The 21015-nt window shown below is 29.5% G+C and overlaps 3 protein-coding genes across 3 annotated transcripts; all 3 read left to right on the top strand.

Annotated features, from left to right (window-relative positions):
- LOC130665992 (probable cytochrome P450 6a21) lies at window positions 1-8811 on the top strand. The gene is made up of 7 exons (XM_057466625.1): window positions 1-160; window positions 370-1458; window positions 2084-2335; window positions 2676-2827; window positions 4778-5627; window positions 6429-6650; window positions 6719-8811. Exons 2-7 carry the CDS (start codon window positions 381-383, stop codon window positions 7135-7137), a joined length of 2973 nt encoding a protein of 990 aa, XP_057322608.1. The 5' UTR covers window positions 1-160; window positions 370-380; the 3' UTR covers window positions 7138-8811.
- Window positions 8812-9334: 523 nt separating this feature from the next.
- On the top strand, window positions 9335-12250 carry LOC130665812 (probable cytochrome P450 6a14). The gene is made up of 3 exons (XM_057466411.1): window positions 9335-10885; window positions 11745-11996; window positions 12063-12250. The coding sequence occupies exons 1-3, from the start codon at window positions 9805-9807 to the stop codon at window positions 12224-12226; spliced, it is 1497 nt and encodes a 498-aa protein (XP_057322394.1). The 5' UTR covers window positions 9335-9804; the 3' UTR covers window positions 12227-12250.
- Window positions 12251-13101: 851 nt separating this feature from the next.
- On the top strand, window positions 13102-20120 carry LOC130665811 (uncharacterized). Its single transcript, XM_057466410.1, has 5 exons — window positions 13102-13501; window positions 15771-15893; window positions 15964-16697; window positions 18770-19111; window positions 19511-20120. The coding sequence occupies exons 2-5, from the start codon at window positions 15787-15789 to the stop codon at window positions 19990-19992; spliced, it is 1665 nt and encodes a 554-aa protein (XP_057322393.1). The 5' UTR covers window positions 13102-13501; window positions 15771-15786; the 3' UTR covers window positions 19993-20120.
- The last annotated feature ends 895 nt before the right edge of the window (window positions 20121-21015 follow it).

Raw genomic sequence — 21015 nt, 5'->3', positions numbered from 1 at the left:
AAGAATTCATAATAAAAGAGGAACGATATGCTACAATCGAGTACATTAATGGCTTATCATTAAATTGTTTGCACTTTCAACGAATATATCTCTGTTAACCAGTTTAATACGATCTTTGTGAACTTCGTCATTGTGAGTTTGTTGTTGCACTGCATCACATGTAAGTTTTTTTTTTCAGTCACTATTTTAAAAAATGACTCATTATTGTTATTGCCCAAAATAATTAACGTCAGAATATAAATTATATGAAATTTTACATATTTAATTATAGCGACGTTTTGTTCATTTTTAATGTCCCGACTTCGAAACTTTTATTATATTAATTGAAGTTACTAAAATTATGTTAAATAATTTTTTTTTTTTTTTCAGATACCGAAATAATGAATCTGATCGAATATATAGGATGTTTTATAGCATTTTTGATATTCTTATACTGGTATACAACAGCAACATTTAAATTTTGGATTGAACGCGGTGTAGCTGGTCCAGTACCAACAGCATTTATTGGTAATTTTCGTGATGTTCTATTTAGTAAAATATCACTCGGTGAATGGCTTGCTAAATATTACCATGAATTTCCAAATGAACCAATGGTGGGTGTATTTGTACGGCGAACACCACTTTTGATACTTAGAGATTTAGACTTAATAAAAGACGTATTTATACGTGACTTTTCAAAATTTCATGATCGTGGATTAAAAACATTTGAACATGCGGACCCTTTGTCACAAAATTTAATAAAATTGGAGCATGCGAGATGGCGCCCACTGAGAAATAAATTATCACCGGCATTTACGTCAGGAAAATTAAAAGAAATGTTTTATTTACTTCGTGAATGTGGTAATTATTTTCAAGACTACTTAGAAAAAACCGTCGCTAAAGATGAACCTATTGAAGTACGTGATCTAACAGCGCGATTTACAACAGACGTTATTGGAACTTGTGTATTTGGTGTACAAATGAATGCTATGAGCGATGATAATAGTGACTTTCGTCGTATGGGAAAATATGTGTTTAAAGTGAACTCATTTAAATTATTTCGGTTTCGTGTACGTGAATTATTTCCGGCTGTTTATAAAATTATTGGACCTGCTATGAAGGATAAAATGGTTGTTGATTTTTTTATGAATACTATGAAGGATGCTATTGCGCATAGACGTAAATACAATGTTGTAAAACATGATTTTATTGATCAAATAATGGAACTTCAAGACAATCCGGATAAAATTGAAATAAAATTAACTGATGAACTATTAACGTCACAGTTGTTTGTTTTCTTTTTGGCGGGATTTGAAACTTCGTCGACGACAATGAGTAATGCGCTTTATGAACTGGCGTTGCATCAAAATGTACAGGATAAATTGAGAGCTGAAATTTTGGATACGTTAAAAGCGTGTAATGGTGAAATTACTTATGATATCATTAAGTCTATGAAATATATGGATATGGTATTTAGAGGTGAGTTTAGGGATTTATTCACTGATAGTTGTAACAAAATAATCTGCTTCAATTTCGAGATTAATTTATTGAGTAGATTCCTAATTATTTATAAAAAATGCGAAATTATGAATTTACTTAATTTGGTTTTTTTAAATGTAATTCAATTTTTCATCGATCTTTAAATTACATCGAAAATAACTTCAGTAAATTTTAGTAATTGGCTCAAAACTAATTAAAGTTATGATCATTTTTATTTCTTCACATTTCCAATCAATCGACTAATAGAGAAAAATCTCGTGGCAGTAAAATAATTTTATTCAATATTTATAAACCAACAGATAATTCATTTTTGACTATTGTTTAAATTTATTGATTCCTTACCAGATGACGTACAAAAAAAATATATTAACATACATATTTATTATTTTGCATAATATCATTGCTACTAAGAATTTGTAATGCGCGAAGCGTAAAAATAAAAAAATGGCCGAGCTTTGACCACCTCAGTTGCAGGTGGCGTTTCTGCTCTTATAAATATGCGTGCGCATGAATGGGCGGTGCTTATTATGGCGGTTTTTTTGAAATTTCAAAATCAAATTGTTGATGTAATTAAAATTAATAAGCAAATGATATTTATTTATAGAATCCTTGAGACTTTATCCACCAGCGACGTTATTAGTGAGACGTGCTAACTGTAATTACACCTTCTCTGGTACAAATATTACGATACCAACAGACATGAAGGTAATGGTACCAGTTCTGGCGATTCATCGAGATCCTCATATTTATCCAAATCCAGAAGTCTTTGATCCCGAGCGATGGACACCAGAGGGTAAAGCTTCAAGACATCCATTGACTTGGCTGCCTTTTGGTACCGGACCAAGAAGTTGTATTGGTAATTATATTTAATCACTACAGTAGAATTCCATTAACTCGGACAGTTAGTCTACAGAGGGGCAGAAATTTATTGGAAATTCTGACATATTGAATATCCCTTCTCCTTTAAGCATTAAACTACAACGCATGCGCACTTACATTTACATGAATGATGCATACACAAATATACACATTCCTGTGCAAATGTGTAGCATTGGGTGGGAGACAACGTGGCTCGTAATGGGGGTCGAGATTGAGGGGAAGTTCCGAGTTAATGGAATCTGACTTAATGGAATTCGACTATATAAAAATATAAATATCTATTATTATCATTATAAAAATAAATTTTCAAATTTTAGGAGCAAGATTTTCTAATCACCAATCAAAAGTGGGTTTAATTAAAATTCTTGAAAAATACCGTGTTGATGTATGTGAAAAAACAGACATACCTTATAAAATTCATCCAACTGGATTTTTATTAGCGCCATTAAATGGAATCTATTTGAAATTCGCAAAAATTTAGATTTATTAAATTTAAATATAAAAAAAAAAAAAAAACGAAGTTTATATTTATCACAATGACATTGACTTCACTAACTGTTATTATTATTACTTTTGATTTTTTTAATCAAACTCGTGATGTTTATAAAAATTTTTTTCATCATCCTCATAATTAAAATAATTTTTTTATCACCGTTCCCAATTATGATTATTTAAAATTTAAAGTAAGGTCTGCAAATGAGTGCAAGTGTATATTTTACATGCGTGAATGTTACTAAATTAATTATTAATTTTTTTTCTAATGTATTTCTTATTTTACTTATTATCTTATTTTTATACTAATAATTAAGTATGAAAGAAAAAAAAAATAGTCATATCACTGAAAAAAATGTAATTCATATTTATCATATCAATTATTATTATTATTTTTTTTTAATTGAAATAATACATTATTTTATATATTATTGTTTATTTACCCTTCGTTTATCATTTATATAAATTTATCATTATTGATTGTTATTATTATGTCTATTTACACGAAAATTATTGTGATTATTTAATTAATGGTTTTAAAAAAATAATATTTTGAAAAAATTCAAAGTTTGAAAAAAATAAAATTTTTTTTTCGAAGTTAATTTTTTTTTCAAAATTGAAATTTTTTTCAAATTTTGAAATTTCATTATACGGACAAAAAAACAGTACATGAAACTTGTTCCTTATCCTATTTATTCCACAGGAAAAATCCTGTTGCTCCCACAGGACTGCGTCCTGATGCAGCACCTATTTTTTTTTTCCGTGTAATTAAGTTGCAATTTTAACTTAAAGTGCTTATTAGATAATTTCAGAAAAATATTAATTTTTTTAATCTTTCTTTCAGAAAAAAAATTTTTATGAAAGTTGACTTTTTATAATTGCAATATTGGTCAATAAAACCAGAGGGTTTTATATAATAACTAGAGAAAAAAGCCCAGATAATGCAATGGAATCTAAGTCCACTATCTTTTCGCGACCATGTACCTGATGCTGCATAAATAAATTATAGAATAAAATTTTTGACTGTTGGTTGAATTTATCCAATTATGATATTTTCTATGTTAATTAACAGGTTTTGAAAAATAATTCGGGAGTCATATCACAAGAAATTTCGAGGTCGAAATTCCTTTAAAGGTTGGAACCAATTTTCGGGGCAAATGCCATAAAGATGCCGCATTATCAATTACAGTGTTTTTTTTTTTTTTTTTCAAAATTTTTTACTGGTCTGTTTTGCCCCAAGTATTTTGTATCACTATGATCATAATTTCAAAACCCGTTGAAAAATCAAATTCATGAAAATCGACTGCGATGATAAATTTTTTTTTGGAAAATTTTTGAGGGGGTCCGTTGCACTCCGGGGGCTCAATGTAGGAAATGATATTCAAATATGTACATTATTAATTACACAGAAAAAAATAATTTCTTTGCACAAAAAATGTTTACATGCCTTAAGAAATTTTTTGCATTATGAATTAAAAGCAAAAATTTACGTGAGCCAAGAAATAGTTTTTTGAGGTGAGGAAAAATTTGCGTCAAGAAATCCTTTTTTTTCTGTATACATTTATCTCATAAAACTCAAAAAATAAAAATAATAATCTGGAATATCTTTTTTTCAAAATATGATTTTTCTCACAACAAACATTTGATGCTGTCGCTAAATAAACTTTTTTTTTTTAGTTTTATGAAGATATTATGATCACAATACTGATGAATACATGCAATTATTCGCAATGTCATCCAGCTAACAGCAACATGACATCACAATTCTACAAGTAAGAGTAGGGAAGTATATCTGTAGTGTTCTCTTTAGATAAGTATACACTAAAAGTCATTTAATTCATTTACTAATATCAGTTTACGCGCAGAAGGAAAAAATTATAAACTTGCGAACCGAAAATAAGAAGTGTTGTGTTAATTAAAAAAATAAAAAATGTTATTAGAATTAACATTAATAGTTGTATCACTAATAATATTCTATTATTACTATACAAATAATTGGAATTTTTGGTCATCGCGTAACGTAAATGGACCAAAACCGTCTCTACCTTTTGGAACTGTCAGTGACATCATAACCGGTAAACATAATTTCGCAACATATCTCCAACAAATTTATACGGATTACAAAAATGATAAATTGGTGGGAATTTATGAGTTACGTAATCCAGTTGTGGTATTAAATGATTTAAATTTAATAAAAGATGTTTTGATAAAAGATTTTAGTAAATTTGTTGATCGCGGGCAAGCGATAAATGAATCTCATGACCCTTTGTCAGTTCATTTGTTTAATTTAGAGCCAAAAAGATGGCGGTTACTGCGTTCAAAATTGTCCCCGATATTTACATCGGGCAAATTAAAAGACATGTTTTATTTATTACTTGAGTGTGCTGATCAAATGGAAAATCATTTAGATAAATTTGAAAATCAAATTGTTGATATGCGTGACATTCCCGCCCGCTTCGCGACAGATGTTATTGGTGTTTGTGCTTTTGGGCTTAAAGCAAATGCGATTGCGGAGGAAGACAGTTTGTTTCGTAAAATGGGCAAGAGAATTTTTGAATTGAATTTTAAAAATGTTGGCAGAGGTATTTTGGCTAATTTCACCCCCGGGCTTTTTAAAATCGTGGGTTATTTTTTTCGAGATACAGAAATGGTTGATTTCTTTGTTGGTATTACCAAGGATACTATGGATTATCGCAAGAAAAATGGTGTCGTGAGACATGACTTTATTGATTTATTAATGGCACTGAAGGATCAACCGAATAAAGTTGGAGATATTGGTAATGACTGATGTTTTTTGTGTTTTTATTATGTCAAATATATTTTATAAATTCGGCTCGGTGACATTTTTATGGTACTACAGTTTTTATAGAGGGTACAAAAAAAATTATTGTTTCATCATCTGGAAGTTTAAAATTTAGTAAATACAAATTTCGAATTTTTTTTATTCATCCTTATAGTTATCGGTATCAACCCGGAAACCATAAGGGCAGAGACAAATTGTGTTTCTTGAATCATTCTATTAATTTTAAAAATGTATGAAATTGAAAAAATTCAAATTTTGGAAATTTCCGGATACGTTCTCATGGTCTTCAGTATCAACTCATGAACCGTAAGGACAGAGACAAATTTTTTTTTGAACCATTCTATTAATTTTCAAACAGTATTCAAATGAAAAAATACAAATTTTGAAAATATTTTGATAAGTCCTCATGGTTTCTGATATTAATTTTGATAACCGTAAGGACAAATTTTTTTTTTGAACCATTCTATTAATTTCCAAACAGTATTAAAATGAAAAAATACAAATTTTGAAAATTTTTTGATAAGTCCTCATGGTTTTTGATACTAATTTCGATAACCGTAAGGACAAATTTTTTTTTGAACCATTCTATTAATTTTCGACCAGTATTAAAATGAAAAAATACAAATTTTGAAAATTTTTTGATAAGTCCTCATGGTTTCTGATATTAATTTCGATAACCGTAAGGGCATCGACAAGTTTTGATTTTTATCTTGAATCATTCTATTGATTTTGAAAAGTATGAAAATAAAAAAATATAAAAGTATTTATTTTACAGAACTAACAGATGAATTATTAGCAGCCCAATTATTTGTATTTTTCGCTGCCGGTTTCGAAACTTCATCAACAACGATCGGTAACGCACTTTACGAATTAGCCCGCAATAAATCGATTCAGGAAAAGTTAAGACAAGAAATTCGCGAGGAATTAATTCAAACAAATGGAAAATTAACTTACGACGGTATCAAAAATATGAAGTATCTAGATAAAGTGATAAAAGGTATTCGAACTAAAGTACATGGTAAAAAATTAAGATAACGACTAACCGAATTTTTCCATATTTTTCAGAAACTTTACGAAAATACCCTCCGCTGCCATTTTTGTCCCGTCGTTCAATGGAAACTTACAAATTTACAGACACCGACGTGACGATTCCCGTAGGCACTGATATCTGGTTTCCAATATACGCAATCCAAAGAGATCCCCAGTATTTTCCAAATCCAAATCAATTTGATCCCGAGCGTTTTGATGAGCAAGAAATTAATAAACGACATGAAATGACTTTCTTGTCATTTGGAGACGGCCCACGTAATTGCATCGGTGCACGTTTTGGAACCATGCAATCAAAAGTAGGATTAATAACTGTTTTACGCAATCATACTGTTGATGTTTGTGATAAGACAGATCTTAATTATGAGGTGAATCGCCGAGGATTTTTGTTGGTACCCAAGAATGGAATTTTTTTAAATATTAAAAAAACTCCTTAAGAACCGTTTTCAGATAATTTTGTCCAAGCTTTTCTCTGAGATAAAAACCCTAAACGCTAAATAAAGACACAGACCCGATGCTTTACTCTATGAACTAGCGAAGTGCACTTCAATTTTTTGACAACTCCCATTTGTTTACGAGAAAAGCTTGGACAAAGTTTCCATTTACTGTACAAGTGCAACAAAGATAGTACCGTTTATCCACTTGAGTGCGAATAGAGAAACAAATGAAAACGCGTCTGAGAAAAAGCGAATATGAGAATGACACCCTGGTCAAAAAATCGAGCTTACATGAATTTGCTATTTTTTTTTTTAAGATTAAAAATTAATGACTTATTATTTCTTATAACAAAAAAAAAAAAAAAAAAAAAAACGATTAATTAATTAAAATATCAGCGATAAAAAAAATTTTGTTACTTATTTTGGAAGAGGACCATTTCGCCCACTGGAAAAAAATTTTCTTTCTATGGCAGCTGGAAATTTGGTTCAATCATTTCGAATGAAAGTCAAAAAAAGAAGATTCACGGGATTAAAAGCGAAAAAATCTACTATTGCATTAGCGGTCTCGTTTTACCCGTCATCCCCCTATATGTAAACATATATAGGGGATGAAAGGGGGTGGGGTACCCCTAAAATTTTATTAAAAAAAAACACTTCCGTAAATATAATTGAGTTGTATTTTGAATTTTCTTTGTTAAACTTTTTTAAAAATTGAGTGACAGTCGAAGAATATTAACGATATTTGTTTTATGATAAAAACTGTTAAAATTTTTCTTTTGTATCCAATAATTATGTAAAATGTAATTTTCCTTCATGCACAGTAAAAAACGAATCGTCAAAGTGTAAAAAAAAACGTGTGTTAAAATTCTGAGTGTTGAATTTTTAACACTTTTGTGTGTCAATTTAACATACAGTATTTATCTCGTTTGAACTGTCGCAATCGATTGATTTTTTAACACACAGAAATGTCATTTTATTCGAAAGTAACACTTTTTATATGTTAGTATCAAATCAACACACAAAATATGTTAAAAATAATCTCGACCATCACAAAAGAATTCTTGGAAAATTTTTATTTTTAACTTATGCGTGTGTAACTTTCTTTTAACACTTACAACATGTTGAAGTAACATATAAATAAATGTAAAACGTTCGTTTTACACACGGATGTGTTGAGTTTGACGAATCCTTTTTTACTGTGTGTAAATTAACAGAAAAATTTAATTCAATCAAATTCATTTAAAATCCAGAATTTTTTTTTCTTTACCTCTTTTAGGGAATACCCCATTTTGCCCGCAAAAATGAAAACTTTTTTTTTCAACGGCAACTGAAAATTTTTTCAATTTCTCTGAATTTCATTAAAAAAAAATTTTGCGTATTCGAGTTCTCGAAAACTCAGTATTTCCTTAAGTAGACCGCCCCTTCTCCCCCCGCCGCTGTAAGGACTTTTTTACTTAATAGATTATGTTGTACCTGATTGAGTAATTACGTAACCGCAACAATAACACGTCAAGATTTTGTTACCTGAGCAATTATCTGTATACATAAAAAAAAGCTGACATTGCGTCTATGAAATATTTTTTTCATGACTTGCACTATTAGATAGATCGAATGAGATTTTAGAATATTCTATGCAATTATAATACTGTACATGTACAATATATATTATTTAGACAATAAATATTATGTATATTGAATGGATGACATAAATAATAATTCATTACACCCTTTTTTAAATTTACCTCTAGTAAATAGAATAATTTGTACAAAAAGAATAAAAATTTTATTGCGTCATCCGTTTTTTTTTTAATTTTTAATCCACAGGCACGTGGCCGTTGAATCAATATCCAGCTTTTATTTTTATCCAAATAAATTATTTTTTACTAAAAAAAAAATATTGATTTCTTTAAGCGCAAAATTGCTTAATTTAAAAAAGAAAAATTTTTTTATAATTTTCAGTCCCATACTGTCATTATTTAAAAATTTTTCTAATCATTATAATTTTATATAAGCGAGCAATTTTATCTCATTTATTGCTGATTGGATAATAAAAACAATTTTAACCGCAAAAAAAGTTAAAATCTTGATATAACTATATTATCATTAATTATTGCTCATAACTCATTTAATAACCGTACTCATGGTCATATGCCACCTCCTACACACACTACTACAATTTTGACTCACGAACACATTCGAGCAGACGTAATAGAAAACTCGCGACGTAGTGAATCAGTAGAGTTACCAGTAACCTTTTATCGCATTTACAAATTGTAAACACAAGTAAATTAATTTATAAAATAGTTTTTTTTTTAATGGTAATAATTAGTTTATTATTTCAAAATAAATATTTAAATTTTCCCGCGCAATTAAAAATATTATTAATTATTTAAATTATACATAAAATAATAATAAATTATTAATCAATTTTTATAATTAATTTTGTGATAAAAATGAAGTGTGGCCTTGTGAATTGCCGACTTTAATCATCTTTGATAAGTGCAGTTAATAAGTATAATATATATATATATATATATATAATAAAGTGTCTTGTGAAAAAATTAAAAAAAACTTCAGATAACCTTAAAAATAACATATCAATTTTCTAAAAAGTACAAAAAAATTTTTTAATTTAATGCTCTGATTAATGCGAATCAAAAATAAAAAATGATAATTGAATTTTTTTGTACATTGATATTGATAATATTAATTATTTATTATTGGTCAATATCAACTTATGGTTATTGGCGTGAACGCAATGTACCGGGGCCGGATCCCTTGCCGCTAGTCGGTAATTTCAAAGATGTATTGATGGGTAAAAAATCATTTGGACGTTGGCTTGATGATTATTATGTTCAATATCCAAATGATAAATTTATTGGAGTATTTATCCGCCGGCAGCCATTATTAATAATGAAAGATTTGGATATTTTGAGAGATATATTCATACGAGATTTTTCAAAATTTCCTGACCGTGGTTTGAAAACATTCGAACATGCGGAGCCACTGTCGCAGCATCTTGTTAATCTTGACCACACGAAATGGCGGCCACTGCGTCACAAATTGTCACCGGCATTTACCTCTGGTAAATTAAAAGAAATGTTTTATTTATTGGTAGAGTGTGGGGATAATTTCAAAGATTACGTCACCAAAACAGTCAATAAAGAAAATGACGGAATAATTGAAGTTAGAGATTTGACGGCACGTTTTACGACAGATGTTATTGGCACGTGCGCATTCGGGCTTCAATTGAACGCAATGGCTGATGAGGAAAGTGAATTTCGTAAGATGGGAAAGTACGTTTTCGATATTGATTGGAAAAAATTGATAAGGTTCCGTATCAGAGAGGCCGCGCCATGGTTGTATAGATTACTGGCGCCCATAATGCATGATAGCGTGGTAACAAACTTCTTTACAAACATTATGAAGGACACTATTGAATATCGCAGGGCTAATAAGGTCGTTAAACATGATTTTATTGATTTGATTATGGAGTTACAAGACAATCCGGATAAAATAGATATTAAGTTAACAGACACGCTGTTGACTTCACAGTTATTTGTATTTTTTTTGGCGGGATTCGAGACTTCTTCGACGACAATGAGTAATGCGCTCTATGAGTTGGCCCAGCATCATGATTATCAGGATAAATTAAGGGATGAAATTAGGGGAGTGTTGAAAAGCAATGATGGGAGACTCAGTTATGAGTTGGTCAAGAATATGAAATTCATGGATATGATCTTCAAAGGTAATTTTTAACTTCTCGCTAAGAAAATTTGAAATTTTCAAAAAAAGGAAAGTTATTGGGTTTGGTCCGAGTTTCGAAATTCGAATTTCTAACAGATCTTGACGTTTCGACGTTCTAGGGAGCTATTCTGACTCAATTTTTAGACTTTCTTTTTCGCGGAGCATCTATGACCGATACATAGAACATATATAATCCATATATGCTTCATACCCGTGTAAAAAAAATTAGTTCCAAAAAGATTCCAAAAAAGTTCCGCATGTGGAACTTCTAAACATGAGACAGATTAGAACTTCGAATAGAACTTTTTTGGAACGTTTGTAATTTTGATGATGAAAAAAAAGTTTTTATGAGGAAATTTTGAGTCAAAAAAGGACGTTCTTGGAAATTTTTTGGAATTTTTTATGGACGTTTTTCTTTGTTCCATAAAAAATTCAAAAGTAGTGATTTTGGAATGTTTTCGAATGCCTTTTTTAGTCCATAAAAAAGTCAAAAGTGGTGATTTTGTAACTTTGTTGGAATGTCTATATAAAATTCCAAAAAAGTTCCAAAATCACCACTTTTGAATCTAAATTTGTTCATAAACACTTCTTTTTTTTTACCATCAAAATCACTAACGTTCTAAAAAAGTTTCATTCGAAGTTCTAATCCGTCTCATGTTCAGAAGTTCCACATGCGGAACTTTCTTTGAATTTTTTTTGGAACGAATTTTTGGTACACGGGTACCCACACAAAAAATATATATATGCATCAATGTATCGGCTATATGGAACATATATATGTTATTCATATATTTTTTGTGCGGGATATAGCCGATTTTCGATATCTAATGATATTAATGAGAAATAAATAATAATTACAGAGACGTTGAGAAAATATCCACCCGCAACGTTTTTAATCAGACGTGCAGACACTAATTATACATTTACTGACACAAACGTAACTATCAGAAAAGATATACGAGTTATGATCCCCGTGATGGCGATCCATCATGATCCTGCAATCTATAAAGACCCAGAAGTATTCAATCCCGATCGGTTTACTGATGAGGAAATTGCTGCGAGGCACCCGATGAGTTTTTTGGCTTTTGGTGATGGGCCTAGAAATTGTATTGGTAATTATCATATTCTTTTCTTTATAGAAATATTCTCTACAATATAAGTAAATTATTATTTCTCAGGTGCAAGATTTGCCAACCATCAAACAAAAGTTGGTCTTATAAAACTTCTTGAAAACTTCAAAGTGGATGTTTGTGAAAAAACAGAAATTCCATATGAAGTTAATCCGAGAAGTTTTTTGTTAGCTCCGAAAAATGGAATTTATTTAAAATTTTCTAAGATTTAATATGTAATTCAAATTATTTGTTCCTCTGCATTTAAGTTTGTGATGTTTGTTACCATATATTTAAATAAATTTCCCAAGTTTGTGATATCGAAAATTATTTTTATATATATTTTATGGACATTAAGTAAGATAACGAGAAGGTGCGAGGCAAAATGGGTTTTTTTAAATTTATTTATAAACTCAAACTACATGTAAGGAAGGGGCGATAGGTCACGTGGGCATCAATGATATTGGGTAGGGGAGACCGGGGCACGACGGTCCCCTTAAGCTGGTAATTATTTTTTATGGCTTTTAATCTAGAGGTCAACCTAATTTGGCCTTTTCTTAAACAAATCCATTAAGGGTTTACCAAAACTCAAAAAAAAATTTTTTTGTCTAGGACCCCCCTCCAAATAAGCTTTAAAAAAATTTTTGATTTTTTTTATTGAAAAAAAAAATTTTTAAGCACAAATATACTATTTCCGTACCTTTATAATCCCATGGACTTCAAATTTATTAAAAAAAAATTTTATTTAGCTGATATAACCATTTTTATTGAAATTTTTATTTTTTGATTTTAACCACAATATAATCTATTGACCTAGAAGAGTTTTAATCAATAAACTTTTCAAATTCATTTTAGTTTAGAAGAAAAAATAATTTTTCTGTAGCAAATTTTTTTTCAGGTGGTCCATTATGCCCCAGATATCGTAGACCAGCCTAAAATATCTTTAAAACATCAGAGGTATCATGATTGGACCGAAAATAATTACTAATTAAAAAATATATATATTTCTACTTACTATTATTGGTATCATGCGGGCCATCTTGCCTCACATATTTTATACAACTAAAAAATAGTGATATCAAATAAAAAATTAATTTGCATTTTAATTAAATTTTATAAATTTATCATAAGAAATAATTTTTCTTAATTCAGTTCAATAATTTAATTATTAAATAGAACTTCTATATACTGATTCCTGCTCGCTGTAATTTTATTTCTAAAAATAGTACCTTCAAAACATCCCTTTTAAAATGTTAGAATTTGTCGTGACGTCAAACTCAAGGAAAAAATAAGTGGGGATATTGTTATTCTCAGGATTCTCAGCAGGTCAGTCCGAGGATTAGGTTTTGTGTAAGCAAAGGACCAAAATGGTCAAAATCACATTTTCTCTCGGTGTACTTTACGTGTATCAGTCAGTGGCATAGTGACGCTAAGTTTTCTCGGCGTTTTCCGCCTTGTGTAAATGTTTAATCCACAAAAAAAAATACAAAACTTAATACATCAAAAAAGTAAGTGGTTTTAATTATTTTTGAAAATTAATCTCCTCTGTGTAATATTATTCTATAAACCCATAAGTTATTTCATTTTTGTATATATGTATAAATGATATATATATATATATATATGTATATATAAATGTATTCATAAATACACATCGTAAATTATATTTATGAAATCAAAATGAAATGAATTTTCGATTTCTGTTTTTTTTTTTTGCATTAACTGTCAACAAAAATAAATATTTAATAAGTTTTGTAAAATTTCCTGTGAAATTATTCATTTTATGTTTTTCTAAATAAATACAGTAGTATAATGTGCAGGTGAGACAGAAATATATTCGTGCGCATGCGTGAAAATTTTCATTGTATTGAAAATGAGATATAATTAATGATAAAAAAATTTTAAATAAATTTTCAAAGCTGCCTGATAGTTTATTGCAAAAACAAATGTGTCTAAATTTAATTATTATTAATCAGAAAATAATTATTTAATAATTTAAATTCTCTGTCACAAACATTAAGAGATGTTGAAAAAATTCCAAATTTTTAAATGATTTTCAACAGACTTTAATTTGGAAAAAAAAAGGTCATATAGCAAAAACAAAAAAATCAAATTGTAGCTTTAAGTATTGAAATTTTAGATTTGGTCTCGAAAAATTTTTTTTCATGCACGGTTCCGGGGTAATTCTTAGAAAACTACCGAAAAACAAATTTTCCAAATTTTTGCTCGTCTGATAAACAGTCTACGGGCTTCAATAAATTTTTTTTTCTTATAATTTTTCATAGTTTTTCCAGGAAATTTAATGATTTTTTATGCCTTCAAGTTATAGCCTAGTAAAAATCATTTACGAATTTTAAATTTTTCAATATCCCTTAGTTTTTGTGACTACAGTGTATATATATAAACCATGAACACAGTTGAAAAATTTGTGTTAAATTTAACACAAATCACATGTCCCAAACTGTCCACTCAATTTTTTTGGGTTAATTTAACACATTATCCTTGTGTCAAACAATAATACAGGTTTAAAATTTGTTGAGATCAGATAACACATTCATCTTTAGTTAAATTTACACTTGATGCTGTCAAATAGTTGACACAAAATATTTAACCATTGTGTTTTTATACACAAGAACACAAAATTTTCAACTAGTATGATTTATTTATGGAAGATGTATTTCATATATAAATCATATATGAAGAGTATACGATTCATATATAGAACATACATATATAAATTATATATAATCTATATGTAGGGGAGGGTGGGGCAGAGCGGCCCCCCTAAGCCAATTATTATTTTTTGTGGCTTTCAACCATAAGATCACTTTACTTTTGTCCTATTTCGAACAAATTTATGGACATTTTGCCAAAATTCTGAAAAAAATTTTTTTTTTTTTGTGGGGCAGAGCGGCCCCCCTTCAAAAAGTGATAAAAAATTTTTTTTTTTCGTTTTTTTTTTTTTTAAATTGTTTTCATCATTAAGAATGTATTTCTTTCTCTTGACAACTATTTTTGGTTTTATATTACTCGAAAAAAATTTTTTAAAGCGTAAAAAATCGTTCACTCTCGATTACCTTAATTACTAATTGTTATTTAATAAAAAAAAAAAATCAATTCTATAATTTTACTTTATTTCAAAAATTTATCAACTAAAAAAAAAAATTTAATTTTTATAAATTTTTAGTGACCAAATTTGCCTCTTACATAGAGAAACGGCCGAAAAATATGAAAAAATAATTTTTTCGGAAGTTTCGGCTGGTCCATTTTGCCCCAGGTGTTATGCGTAGGGCTAGAAATGTGGAATTATAATAATTTTTTTTAATTTGACGATAAAAATATGAAAAAATCACTTTTTCAAAATTTTGGGCTTGTCCATTTTGCCCCAAATGTCATGCGTAGGGGTAAAAATGCGCAAACATATCGGATTTATAGTAATTAGTCGAAAAAAAAAAAATTTTTTTTTTTGGTCAAAATTTCAGGGGGGCCGCTCTGCCCCACCCTCCCCTATATTCTCGATATATGATTCTATATCTCGGGCAGCTGCCCCAATACTGTTTTTTTAAATTTCTAAATCGGGCAGTTTTTAATAAATTGTTTTGTTTTTCGGTAAAATTTTCTGTTTTTATTCAGCAAAAATTAATCAAGATATTGACTGATCTTATTTCTCATTTAGTACTCATTTAATTCAGCAATAATTATCGAATAATTCAATAAAAAAATATTAAATTGATATATTTCAAGAGTTATTTACAATAATTATTTATAAATTTCCAGACTCAATATATATAAAATGCTGTCTGACGATAAAAAAATCAACGATATGTACTTGGATCTGAAAAGTGATGACGATTTCTCGGACAATGACAAGCTTCCATTGACAAATGATTACTTTAATAGGTAATTATTTAAACAAAACCGTTGTTGGATTCAAAAATTTTACTAATCACGATAATTTCTTTTTTTACAGTCTAAGCTTTGTGGATAAAATGAACAAATCATTCAACAGCTTGCCAAGTATTCCGTCGTCAGTGAGACGGTTAAAAAAAAAATTAACCGAGTTGTTATCAGTCTTGGCACTGTTTTTGTACAGCACATTATTTTTCATAAGCTGTATTGTATCTAGATCCACTTTGCTATCTATGACATCACAATTGGAGCCTAATCACACAGTGTACTGTATTAAAAATTCAAACAGAAACGAAATGAAGATATATTTTCTTGTTCAATCGAAAAGTGAACGAATTATGTGGATCTCGTGTTTGATGATCGCATTCATTGTTCCCGAGATGATAAATTCGTTTGTTTGTTTCTACAAATCAAAAGAACGACCATCAAGAATTCAATTATTATCAGTGCTAATTCCCGAAACTTTTCATGTAATTGGCATAACGTTGATGATTTTTGTTATTCTACCGGAAATTGATATCATGCGATTTTGGTTGCTGTGTGTTTGGTTCGTATTTGACATGGGACTACTCAATCTGATATCGAGATTTTCTGACAGAAGAAATGTTAAAAACAATACTGTGTTTATCGTTGGAGATGTTATTACTTTAGCAAATTTAGCTATCACGAATATTGTGTTTTCGTTACATGACAGCACTTTTTATGATAATAGTTTTTGGATTATTATTCTGTCATCTAGTTTTATATTTTTAGGATTTTGGCAGGATACTTCTTATTCTATACTTAGTCCTACTGGTAACTATAATAATAAAAATAATAATTTATGACGACGAATGAGGCCGGCCATTTTGAATCGTGAGAGCCATTTTGTTGATGATTACAACTAAATAATTAAGTTTAAAGTTTATAGAATATTTATGATTGAATATTATTGAATCTACACGGAGAAAAAATTGTGGTTTAACCGCTTCGAGTACGTTCATGAAATATCAACCTATGTCGTTATGGTAATAATTACTCGGAATTATGGGATATCGTATGGTAATTGAATTATGGTAATGATTACCGTACACTCAGAAAATTAAGTGATTGTGTTTATTATGCTAAATTTTTAATTCCAATCATCTAGAATGATTGGAACGTTTTGCACTGCAAAAATAGTTAGTGTTATAATTTTTTTTAATAGAATTAATAATTATGATGATAACTTCTGCATTAAATTTCGTAACAGTTACTATCAGGATGGTAACAATTATAATTTCTGATGGTAACTGTTACCATCTGGATTAGAAATATAATTATTTAGAATAATAATAATAATTAACTCTAGTTAACATACAGGATTGTAACAATTATTATACACTATAAAAATCATCGGGGTAAGTCCAAGCGGTGTAGGTGTTAAAATTGGCGGTGTTAAATTTCAACACCGAAAGCGGTGTGAGAATAACGCCGCCGCCGGTGTAAATTTTCTGTACCGGTGTTAAAATAACACCGCCGCCGGTGTAAATATTCTGTACCGGTGTTAAAAAAAATTCTCCGGTGTTAAAATAACACCGCTGCCGGTGTAAATATTCTATACCGGTGGTAAAATAACGCCGCCGCCGGTGTAGATATTCTTTACCGGTGTTAAAATATTTTACTTTGTGAATATTTTTACTTACTCGATCACTATACTTGTTAATAAATAACATTCTTTATTAATTTTCATAAAGAACTGACATTTTTGTGATTTTACCCAGCTTTTACACCGGTATTACTCCGTTTTTACACCGGTATTTTTAACACCGGTGAATGACTCCTCCTACACCAGTGTAATTTTATTTCAACACCGGGCGGAGTTAAAATGAGTCCATTTTTAACACCGCTCTTTTTACAGTGTAAATATGGTGAATATTACAATCTAGATGATTTATACTTTCATCTAGATAATATTCACTACTATCGGATTGATGGTTAAAATTTTACCATAACTAGATAGTAGTTTCTATTATTTAATTTTCTGAGTGTACTTATGAGAATAATTCCCATAGTCACATTGAAAGAAATCCCATATATCATAGTGCACTCCTATAATAAATTTGAAAAACTCCCATATTATTATGGTAATCTTTACTATAATAACATAGTAATTATTACCATAATATTACACTCAGAAAATTAAATGATAGGAATTATCATTTAGTAATGGTAAAATTTTTACTGTCAATCCGATAGTAGTGAATATTATCTAGATGATTGTATCAATCATCTAGATCGTAACAATATTAATTACAATCCCTGATAGTAACTGTTACCATCCTGATATTATTATCTATATTAAAAAAAAATTATAACACTAACTATCTTTGCATTTAAAAACTTTCGAATCATTCTAGATGATTGGAATTAAAAATTTAGGATAATAAACACAATTACTTAATTTTCTGAGTGTATGGTAATTATTACCGTAATCGTAAGGGAATAATAATATACGGAAATTGTTACTATAAACTTCTCTTCGTGTAATAAAAAACTTTCAATTTCAATAATATTATTTTCTGATTAAATTTTATTAGATGTTATTAGAAATTTATATGCATCTTAATGAGATTGAGTCGAAAAAAAAAAATTTTTTTATGAAAATGCTTATCATAGAAAATAAAATAATTGCATACAACAGTAAAACGTTTAGGTTTTCCCAGTGCATTTGTTTGTCTATAGATGAAAATTCAATAATTTCTGTTAAAATCGTTAATGTCTATTTTAAAATAATTCAAAATTTTTATAGTAGCTCTCATAGTAATAGTGACCGTCGATTTTCGAATGGCAAGCCTCATAATACACAATTTATGATAATAATAAAAATGTGTGTTATTTTCATTCAGGTTATATTCGTACTTTCAATACAGCACGTGAGAAACTTTATCCTGTAAGATATTATACGTATGCATTAGCGTCACAGTGGAGGGTTGCCGTCTTTTTAGTCAGTTCCTTCACTATTTTATATGTAACTGGTGATAATCCTGTAGATATTGTCCTACATTTTGTAGATTCATTTAAACAGCACAATATTACTCTTATTGAAAATGCGCAACAGAAAATTGTTAGTAACAACGGAACTATAGTCGATTTAGGAAGAGTAATATCTATTCCAGATGGAAGTCTTTCTTTTGTTGTTCTGATTTTGTTGACTCAAATATTTTTATCTTTTCTCAGTAATGTAGAAGGTAAGTTACTAAATTTTGCACCGAAAAAAGGGATTTCTTGACGATGAAAATGTTCACTCACTCCAAGAAAATTATTATCATGTGCCCAAAGAAATTTTTTGCATTATGAATTGGAAACAAAATTTATCTTTGGGCGAGAAAAAATTTTTGGGCCAAGAAATTTTTTTAGTTCCAACTCATAATGCAAAATATTTCTCGCAGCAAGAAATCTTTTTTTTTCTGTATTCATACTTATTGACGCATGTAAAAGAAATGTTAGTAAAATGGCTTCAGTTTAAGTTACGTATGAATTAAAATTTGTAGAATCGTGACTGTATACTCAAACTCGTAACTTTTGGCCGCCATTTTACTTGAGACTATTGTTTTCGTTCTAATTTTGTTATTATCAAATATTTTCAGATGACAAAGGCGGACTACGCATTCTACGAGGATTCGATTTCCGATCAAGATTAGGCTGGAATATACCACTTTCATTTAGTTTTGTATTAGTAATATGGACTTTATTCGTGTTGGATCCCTACTGTAATTTCAATCATCACTCAATAATCCCGAGATTCCTTTCCTTTGACTCACGAAAACAAGGACTGAGAAAAGAAATCAGTTTGCATTCGCAGAATATTTCTGACATATGGAAAATTATTGGCTCAATTATATCAATTTTGTGGATTGGAGCGCACACCATTATTCGATATTACCGATTGATGGTCGAGAATAAAAAACCTTTTAGTAATGAAAATCACAAGCGACCGTTATTTAATAGATGGCTCAGTTCCCTGAAATCCAAGAACCAATCAAACGTTGAAAAGGAACTTATGACATGGAAAACTAATCAGGAAATTCAGCTAAACACATCTTTTAACTCGAGTTCTTTAAAGTACTGACTTGCTTTTTGTATAGAACCATATCCCATGTTATCGATCAGTATTTTATTTTTTTACAAATAACTACGATAGATTTTTCTTGTACTTTTATATATTACGTATTAAATATATTTATTGGAAACCTAAAATGTCATTTATTGTTTTTTCTCTTCTTTATTACACTGTAAAAAATCACCGGGGTAAGTCCAATCGGTGTAGGTGTTAAAATTATCGGTGTTAAATTTACCCCCGAAAGCGGTGTGAAAATAACGCCACTGCCGGTGTAAATATTCTTGACCGGTGTTAAAAAAAAATCTTCGGTGTTAAAATAACGCCGCTGCCGGTGTAAATATTCTGTACCGGTGTTAAAAAAAAATCTCCGGTGTTAAAATAACACCGCTGCCGGTGTAAATATTCTAGACCGGTGTTAAAAAAAATTCTCCGGTGTTAAAATAACACCGCTGCCGGTGTAAATATTCTAGACCGGTGTTAAAATAACGCCGCCGCCGGTGTAGATATTCTTTACCGATGTTAAAATATTTTACTTTGTGAATATTTTTACTTACTCGATCACTGTACTTGTTAATAAATAATATTCTTTATTAATTTTCATAGAGAACTGTTATTTTTTGTGTTTTATCATCTTTAAAGTTAATACTCCAAGCGGACGCAATTTACCCCGCTTTTACACCGGTATTACTCCGATTTTACACCGGTTACCCCGCTTTTACACCGATATTACTCCGTTTGTACACCGGTTACCCCGCTTTTACACCGATTTTACTCCGCTTTTACACCGGCTACCCTGATTTAACACCGGTATTTTTAACACCGGTGAATTACTCCTCCTACACCGGTGTAATTTTATTTTAACACCTGGCGGAGTTAAAATGAGTCCATTTTTAACACCGCTCTTTTTACAGTGTATATGCGAATGTTGTGAGCGATCATTTTTAAAAAGTTTATTTACACTTACTCTCTAAAACTGAATTAGTGAAAATTAGTGAATATTAGGGTGGCCCAAAAAAACCGACTATTCTTTTT

This window comes from Microplitis mediator, chromosome 3, assembly GCF_029852145.1.
Source record: "Microplitis mediator isolate UGA2020A chromosome 3, iyMicMedi2.1, whole genome shotgun sequence".
Taxonomy (NCBI): Eukaryota; Metazoa; Arthropoda; class Insecta; order Hymenoptera; family Braconidae; genus Microplitis; species Microplitis mediator.
This window is presented reverse-complemented; position numbering and strand designations above follow the sequence as displayed.